The 9,646-nt window shown below is 42.3% G+C and overlaps 1 protein-coding gene across 1 annotated transcript; it reads right to left on the bottom strand.

The window, feature by feature from the left end:
* Positions 1-5,160: 5,160 nt before the first annotated feature.
* On the bottom strand, positions 5,161-7,133 carry LOC124803261 (cuticle protein 12.5-like). The gene is made up of 2 exons (XM_047264445.1): positions 7,080-7,133; positions 5,161-5,580 (listed from the first exon to the last, which is right to left on the bottom strand). The coding sequence occupies exons 1-2, from the start codon at positions 7,089-7,091 to the stop codon at positions 5,161-5,163; spliced, it is 432 nt and encodes a 143-aa protein (XP_047120401.1). The 5' UTR covers positions 7,092-7,133.
* Between the last annotated feature and the right edge of the window lie 2,513 nt (positions 7,134-9,646).

Here is a 9,646-nt window from a genome sequence, read left to right as displayed (position 1 = left end):
TGCCATTCATGAGCAAATTTCCATGGGGTGTTTTCCTGTAGGATAATTCTCGCCTCATATTCCTGAATCATCAGTCTTGTGACTGGTTTGATGTGATCCTCCACGAATTTCTCTCCTGTGTCTTCCTCTTCATCTCAAAGTACCACTTCCAAACTACGTCCTCAATTGTTTACTGGATGTATTACAATATCTGTCTTCCACCACCGTTTTTACTCTCTACAGCTCCATCTAGTATCATAAAAGTTACTCCGTGATGCCTTAACACGTATCCTATCATTCTGTTCCTTCTTCTTGTCAGTGTTTTCCAGCTATTCCTTTCCTCTCCGATTCTGCGCAGAACCTCCTCATTCCTTACCTTATCAATCCACCTAATTTTCATACGTCTGTAGCACTACATCTCAAATGCTTCGATTTTCCCATAGTCCGTGTTTCACTACCATACAATGCTGTCCTCCAAACCTAAATTCACAGAAATTTCTTCCGCAAATTAAAGCCTATCTTTGATGCTAGGGGTACTCTTGGCCGTGATTGGCGACATACCGCTGTTGTAACCCAACGTGCTATATCGAGCGTCGACATGTTCCTTTGGCCTACTGTAACACTACATGTTTCACCAGTGGAGCACATATGGGACATCATCTCACGACAATTCCAGCAGTAGCCGCGTCTTTATTAACCGACTAGATGCTATAGTCATGGAACTCCATGCCACAAACTGCCGTCTGGAACCTGTTCAACACAATGCATGTACGTTTGCATGCGTGCGTTCAGTGTTCTGGCGGTTACACCGGTTACTAATGTACCACCTTCTCACATTTGTAACGTTTTATCTCACGCTTACGTTAAGCTATTATGCAATGTAAGCAATTTAAATACGTTACTTAGACTAACGTAACCTCGAAATTACATTACTCTGTGTTAATTATTTTTTGGTGGTGCGATTTTTTTCCGTTACTCTATATACACCGCTAAGGGACCATAGACCTTAGTGCCTGACATAAATTTCAACTTCATAGCTATACGCGTTCCAAAGGAAAATGAGTATTAACTGACGTACAGATAAACAGAGGGAAAACAAATGCAAAGAAAATATTTTTAAGATATAAATACAAAAATAAAAGTTTTCGGAGTTTTTCGTTACTTGTACTGTTAAAGATTGCTTATTGTCAAACTTCATGTTTATGTGTCAATGGGAAATACCCATAAGTTTGAATGAGTGTTTGCGAGTGTAGAAGTATGAGACATAGATGGCTGTATCTTCTTATTTAATTGGCGTAGAAGCTTACACTTTTCACAATCCCATCGGACTGTAGACCTTAGTATGTTACACCAATTTCAACGTGCTACCTTTAACCGTTCGTGACAAAAATGTCGGACGGACGAACAGACAGACGGACAATGAAGTAATCCTAGAAGGTTTTATTTTTATCTATTCAGGTACGGAACTCTAAAAAGGAATTAAAAGTGTTGAAATTTACACTACGTATATCTTTAAAAGTTCGTCTTAACATCGGAAATTGTTAAATTACAGTTTATCAAATTTGTGGCAAGAGAAGGTGTTAATGGTTCAAATGGCTCTGAGCACTATGGGACTTAACTTCTGAGGTCATCAGACCCCTAGAACTTAGAACTGCTTAAACCTAACTAACCTAAGGACATCACACACAACCATGCAAGAGGCAGGATTCGAACCTGCGACCGTAGCGGTCGCGCGGATCCAGACTGTAGCGCCTAGAACCGCTCGGCCACCCCGGCCGGCGAAGGTCTTAATGCTATTACAGTTTAGTTACAGCTCTGATTTCATTGTGAAAAAGGGACTGGACGCGGGACTACAGTCATTGTTAGTTCCAGGTTCTCATCCAACAATTTACTCTTATTGCTGTAATAAATAACGAATGATAACCGTTCTTTAAATATAGTAAGACAGAAGCAGCAAAACCAGTAACCTTCAATTCCCAAATCCACCTCATTTTTCTAAATCCCTTAAAGGAGAGACCAAGATGGTACCTGTGAAACGGGGATGGCTGATTTATATCCATGTCCTGCTACGATCAGGGCTTATCTTCCCTCTCTAATGACTTCGTCTTCGACGGGATTTGAAACCCTAATCATCAATCCTTCCTGTATGTGATGCAAAGGCCATTTAGTTTGTCACAAATAAGTCATTGTGATATTCATCCATATGATAAATCAAAAATGGAAATGTCGTGTGGCTAGGGCCTCCCGTCGGGTAGACCGTTCGCCTGGTGCAGGTATTTCAATTTGACACCACTTCGGCGATCTGCACGTCGACGGGGATGAAATGATGAAGATTAGGACAACACAACACCCAGTCCCTGTGCGGAGAAAATCTCCGACCCAGCCGGGAATCGAACCTGGGCCCTTAGGATTGACAGTCTGTCACGCTGACCACTCAGCTACCGGGGCGGACATATGATGAATAGCATACCATTTTAGCTTGGATTAACGATGTTACTGCCTATATAGGAAGTAGCATACTTTAGAAGTAAGCACAATGCTGCTGTACCGCAAAAAATTCATTCGCCCACCCTTCCTGCTGATGCAGAAGTAGTGCTCAAGACAGACAACAAGACAACACACGGCCATCCACTCTGCAGAGTATTCAGCCTCCGCCGTTCTACAGTGTGGCTTCCAGTAAAGCTAATCCCTTACATCAATAAAGGAACACTCCCGATAGTTTGCTGTCTGCCTGGCAGACGTGTAGTACGCATAATGCCTAACGTAGGTTGTAGTTTCGACGTTCTCAGTGCCTGACGCCATATCGCTAACAGCAATCAAGGATAATCACGAATTTAAAATGCGCATACACTAAGTCTTCTATAAAACGTTATGAAACTAACGGAAAGGGTGTCAATGGGAAGGAGTCCTATATTAAGCTGTATCATCGTTTAGCTGGAAACCAGTTACATATAGTGCCCACAAAAGCCCTTACTTGTTCTTGTGTACATCAGTGACCTTTCATAAGTAACATTACCAGATACCGAATTTCTTTAGTTTACAGATGCTATTAACATTGCAATAGAAAGCAAATGGAGTATAGTTGTAGAAAGATGGGGTAATGAGATGTGGACATTAATGGGCGATTAGCCAATTATCTGAGACAAAACTTTGTAAAAAACGCACTACATGCAGTTCATAGCTAGTAAGCCTAAAATACAACGACAATCAGAAGAAACTGACCATGTTAAATTCTTGGCATTACAACCTGATAATAGATTCAATAGGGAGGGGCATAGCACAGAACTGCTGAAGCACCACAACAAATCTCTATTTTGCAGATCTTGTCAGACACAGCAGCTATAAAATAAAATGCTGATATGCTTCTCTTACTTTCATTTCGCAGAGTCATACGTTCTCATTCTCTGGGGTAACTCATCAACCGGAACATACTTTTTGAATCAAACAGCATGTGATACGGGGCATTTCTGGTGTGAGCTGAAGAACGTCCTGCAGAGCGTTCTTCAGTGCACTGTGAATTCTAAATGCTGCTTCCCGAAATACTTATTCCGTAAAGCAATATATCGTAAATAATGCATCTCCTTTTCAGACCTACAGCTTAGTTCATGGAATAGATACCATGAATAAGAGTAACAATAAATTAACTGCGCTCAGATCTCCAATATGATTATACGAATACCCTTCAAAGAGTTTTAAGTCATTTACCTTGGTCCTGAAAGATGTCTGTTAGTCAGGAACACACATTCTCAACATTACCAGTAGCCATAGAAGTGTTTCCTTTTTTCCTTGTAGAGTATGTTGTCCGACGTTTCTATCTAAGTCATTGCTCTAGAGTATTCTAGGCGCCCAGCACAAATCTTCCACTTGGACACTTTGAGATCTCACTGCTACTGCTGCCTTTCAACTACATCAAGACGTCATCTCTTGCCACAACTGTGAATGCTGTTCTTTACTAAGTTTTTTTAAATTTGCATATTTAATTAAATATTTTAATTCCGTGTATATACAGACTGAGATAGTCAAAAATCTACATTTACTGCAGGAAATAATATGAATAAAAACTGATAATCGGTTACTTGAGAAACCGGTTATTTTGAACGGCTTTAACAATCAGATTGAATTGGTGTGGAAGGAAAACGATGTAACCCAAACGGTTGTTTCAGCGATCGCCATCTCTAGGCTAGCCCAATATGGAAATTAATCTCACAACCCATCCTCTCCATCTGAAGCAACGTTTCCACATATCAGCATGTCTCTCTTATCTTTTAAAGAGTTAGTCCAACTGTTTATGCATGGGAGAAGTTTTTAGGGGTAGCAGATAAGACATGTAGAAGTAATGATGGAGGTCATAAGTCATGATAGCTCTGCGGCAAGAGAGATCCTTAAGAAAGGCGCAGCTGAAGTTTCGTGTCGTGTTCCGGTTCACAGTGTCAATCTTTTTGGCATTTTAGCAAGTGATGTGGTTAGTGGATTATCAGTCTGAATGTTGGTTGTGACTCTTACGAATCGTCATCGTAGTACTATAAAATCACATAACCAATACTCAATTGTTAGCCTTGTTAGAAAAATGACCTGATGAGTCGATCGTAGTATAGTAGTATTAGTATGGTATTCTGCCTTACGGCAGGTCTTGTCATGGTTTAAGCCTCATCCACTTTTGTTTGTCTATAGCTAGTCTTTTCATTTCTGAATATTTGTCTCCTTTGATATTATCCAGCATTTGATACCTTCATTTTCCTCTTCCCCTTTTTCCCTCCACCATTCCATCTATTCCTTCCTCTAATAAACAGGCCCCCCAAACAATGTCCAATCCAGTTCTGTTTCTCTCTCTGGTGACTTTCAGCATGTTTCTGTCTTCTCCAACTCTTTTTAATACTTCTTCATTCCTTACTCGGTCTTTTCCATTCTTCTCCATATCCACATCTCTAGTGCCTCCAAACTTCTTACATCTTCCTTCCTCAATGTCCAGGTCTCTGCACCATCATAGTGTAGTGTCCAGTTAATATCTTCTTATGTTTTCAATACAGACGTTCTTTCCATCCCACCAAAGAGTCTGGTCATATGATGATGTATCATGGAAGGGAAATTAAAAAAATTCTGCAGATATTTTGTATAATAAAGTTTTTTATTTTTTATTTGGTTTTATGTTAAACTTGAAGTACACTACAGTTGGTGTGAGCCTTAATGGACGAGGGCGTGACCATAGCCGAGAGCGGGGGCGGCGTAGCCGTAGGCTCCGTATCCGTAGCCCAGAGCGGGGGCAGCGGCGGCGTAGCGAGCATAGCCGTAGGCGGGGGTGGCGTAGGCGACGGGGGCGTGAGCCACGGCGGGGGCGGCGTAGGCGACAGGGGCGTGGGCCACGGCGGGGGCGGCGTAGGCGAGGCGTGCAGTCTGCGAGATCCTGTACGTGTTGGCCACGGAGGAGGCGACTGGGGCGTGCGCGACGGCCACAGCGGGGGCGGCGTGGGCCACAGCCACGGGGGCGTGCGCCACGGCTGCGACGGGGGCGGCGTACGCAGCCACGGGGGCGGCGTAGGCGGGGGCGGCGTAGCCTCCCAGGTAGCCGGCGGAAGCGGCGGCCACCAGCGCGGACAGGATCAGCTGCGAGGAGAGGCAGAAGATTTTTGAACGACTACGGTGGAAAGGCGCTTGCAACTCACATACAAATAAGTCTACGTTCTGTTCTCTTTTATATTTAATTAGTGAATGAGATAAGATTATTAGCAACACACTGATGGCTCTCAGGGCCGGTGATTACTTCAGTTACACCATCTAGACCGACAGGATGTGACTTTTTATAAAACTATTCACTGATGTTTCGTTTCCATTTACGAGAGACTGCTGTGTTATCTCTGCTGCAGATGTGGAAGATTGATCAGCGACTAGTTTAATATATCAAAATGGCCTCTCAGCCCAGACCTTCTAACGGAAAGGAAGGAATTATGTGTCTGTCTAGTATATGAGAATTAATGTTACAGACATTTTGCCAGTGGAGTTTTACTATCAGTCTTAATCAAACATGGCTTATCTAATTCTATTATGGATTTTCAGTGTTTTAAAAAGAGCAAGTTTTTTCTTAAAACGATTGGAAAATACAGTTGCGAAAGTCAAATAATAATTTGTTGTTCTTATCTTCAAGATAAACAGAGTTGAAGTAGCGATTGCTTAAGAATGGCTGCAAATATTAACAATATCAGAGGATTGGTTTCTGAAAGAAAATTAATTTCCATGCAATGTTACTGAACGACTATATGTCAGACAAAGGGGTTTCCAATTTTTCCATCCCAATGGAAAAGTGGGTTTCACCTAATTCTAGAAAATACGAGGCTATGGTGGCAACTACTTCATTACCCCATGATAATTTCTGATAATAAAATCTTAATTTGATACTGAAGAAGATGACACTGTGGGCTAGACCATGAAAATGAGTTATGTAAAAAAACACTTTTAATCCACTATAACGTGAGATGTAGATATTCTTCTGGTTTATTGTTACGTACCATCTGTGAAATCTATCACATCTAATTTTAAACTAGTATCTGATTCAGTTCTGAACAATATTAGAGCAGTATTTACTTCATTTGCAGACATTATAGCTACTAGGAGTAGTATGCTAGGTTGGTTTGTATGTCCAGGTACATGCGGCAAGTGCAGGCCATGAATGCTTATTTTCCCATGAGCCGGGGTCAGGTATTGAAGTGCGGACGCGTGAATGCATCACACGCAAAATCCGCTTGGTTGCGCAGTTACGACGGTGCAGAAAACATCAGGCAACACATTACGTGACGTGTTTGCGGGAAGACTATTGGACGTAGAAACAAAAACTCCTAGCACACTGGAGTGGGTATGTAATAAAGTGCCAATGATCACCATATCTGCACTTATACCCTTAACATCATGTATATGTGGAAAATAATATTTTATAATGTTAGATCACTATACTATAGCTGGATATCCGAGACTCTTTTCTACATCCCAGAGATCACTCTCTGTCTCTGAAGAACCCACACAAAACTACAGGTGTAATATTATCGTAAAAGGCTGAACATATCTTTGGGACACCAACCGCAGATTCAACTGTCCACCTGATTGGTACTTACAAGCTTGTACATGGTGGAGTGGTAGTGGCTGTGTGTCGGTCTGGCGATCGAGTACTGCCCGTGGAGCGGCGTGGGTCCTTTATATACGCGGGCGGCTTTTAGCCAGTGTCGGTCCTTTCGCTGCTCTCGCAACGACGGCAGCTGTCCCGCTCGCTCATTCGCAGTCCGGTTTGGCGCCGACCGCCCGGGGGCTCCACGCTGGCAGAGTACAGTCGCCGGATAGGTGGGTGTCACAACTCGGCAAAACACCGGCCTGCGCTGCGCTTTGTCCGGCCTTCAGCTGACGCTCATAATGAAGAGGCTTTGTGACTGGTACGACCAGGGCTTCCAGCTGTGTCTGTTGCTTACCAGCTAGAGTCGGGCAACCTATCAGAATACAGAACTGCAGCTGCGACTTGAATTACAACTTGAAAAGGGAAGTAGAGGTGGCTTTCCCTTACAGTGCATGCAGCGCAATCTACGGGCCTCACGCTGTCAGGGCCCTGCAACGCTCTTCCTATTTTTGTAATAAAATTAACTATTTGCAGTTTTGGACTGGAAAACAGTACCCATCATCTTCATCTTGCGTTACGGCCTCTGTAGGACCACAGGTAGCCCCTTCGTGGACTGCATTTCCTCTTCTTCTTCCAGAACCTCTTCATTCTTTCTCTTCTTCTCTCCCGCTCTTCTTCTGAGCTCTTTAGTGTCCTTTTCTCCTGTCGGCTCCAAGGGTGACGCTCTAATCTTCTCCTGTATTCTTCTCTGTCATTAATCTCCAGCATATTGGTCGGTGTATATTTCTTCCTCAAATTTCCCTTTCCTTCGACCTTGATCCACAATTAAAGCCAGTCCTTCCGAAGTTCAACAACCCACTTGGTTCCTGTCTTTACCCTTGTCCTCCCTGTTGTTTCCCACACTCTCTTCGTCATTCTGTCCATACTCATCCTAACTACATGTCCAGCAAACCTTAGCCCTTTTAAGTCTAATTTCCCCAGATATTGTTCTCATATTCCGGTACAATTCTTCTCTAGGTCTTTCCATCCACCTCTCTCCACCTCTTTTGGGAACTAGTATTTTTCTCAGTTTTTTTCCTCTCTTCTTTCTCTAGCTGTTCTGCCCCATTTCTTCCTAGTGTCATCGTCTCCGCAGCATATAATACAGCATTCCTCACCGTTGCCTTGAGAGGCTTATCTTTTCCTTTGTGGATATGTTCTTTTTATTGTATATCTCTCTCGTCATGCAGAAGACTGACCTCATCTTCTTTAGACTCTCTGTTATTCCCTCCTTGCTCTTGTTCCTTCCTGTTATAAATTCTCCCAGGTATTTAAATTTGTCCACCATTTGCACAATTCTTTCAGGTCTTTCCCAGTCTTCAGTGGTATTTAATGTATTTGTCTTCTTATAGGCTATTCTTGTTTGGACTTCCGTATGCTTGATTGAGCAGGATTTTTAAAGAACTTGCAATAATAGAGCAATACTTTAAATAGCTTATGAATTTCTAACATGCTGATCGAAGGTAGGACCAGTAGCTTGGGTAGTTAAAATCTTAATTTTCCTTCACTATCAGGCACAGTGAGATAACAGTCATTTCTTTGTAGTGACTCATTTCTGACAGTAAAGCTCATTTTCTAACTGTGACCTAAAAAAGATTTCATGGTGTTAACAAAGGCAAAATTAAAATGTACCTTCTTGACTGTGCATTCAAGTTGAACGTTGCATAAAGCATTACAAAAATTTTTCATTTGTGCGATAGATGTTTTTAAATACCTTGGACTTAAGTGCAATCATAGAATTCCCATCAATGTAAGAGCATATGGACTATCAGATCAATTGTGCGATTGGATTGAAGAGTTCCTAGATAAGAGAGCGCAGCATGTCATTCTCAACGGAGAGACGTCTTCCAAAGTAAGAGTGATTTCAGGTGTGTCGCAGGGGAGTGTCGTAGGACCGTTGCTATTCACAATATACATAAATGACTTTTTGGATAACATCGGAAGTTCACTGACGCTTTTTGCGGATGATGCTGTGGTGTATCGAGAGGTTGTAACAATGGAAAATTGTACTGAAATGCAGGAGGATCTGCAACGAATTGACGCATGCTGCAGGAAATGGCAACTGAATGTCAATGTAGTCATGTGTAATGTGCTGCGAATACATAGGAAGAAAGATCCTTTATCATTTAGCTAGAATATAGCAAGTCAGCAACTGGAAACAGTTAATTTCATACATTATCTGGGAGTAGGCATTAGGAGTGATTTAAAATGGAATGATTATATAAAGTTGATCGTCGGTAAAGCAGATGCCAGACTGATATTCATTGGAAGAATCTTAAGGAAATGCAATCCGAAAACAAAGGAAGTAGGTTCGCCCACTGCTTGAATATTGCTCACCAGTGTGGAATCCTTACCAGATAGGGTTGATAGAAAGGATAGAGAAGATCAAACGGAGAGCAGCGCTCTTCGTTACAGGATCATTTAGTAATCGCGAAAGCGTTACGGAGACGATAGATAAACTCCAGTGGAAGACTCTGCAGGAGAGACGCTCAGTAGCTCTGTAAGGGCTTTCGTTGAAGTTTCGAGAACATAACT

This window comes from Schistocerca piceifrons, chromosome 6 (genome assembly GCF_021461385.2).
Source record: "Schistocerca piceifrons isolate TAMUIC-IGC-003096 chromosome 6, iqSchPice1.1, whole genome shotgun sequence".
NCBI lineage: Eukaryota > Metazoa > Arthropoda > Insecta > Orthoptera > Acrididae > Schistocerca > Schistocerca piceifrons.
Note: the sequence above shows the minus strand (reverse complement) of the source record. Positions and strands in the feature narration are given on the sequence as shown.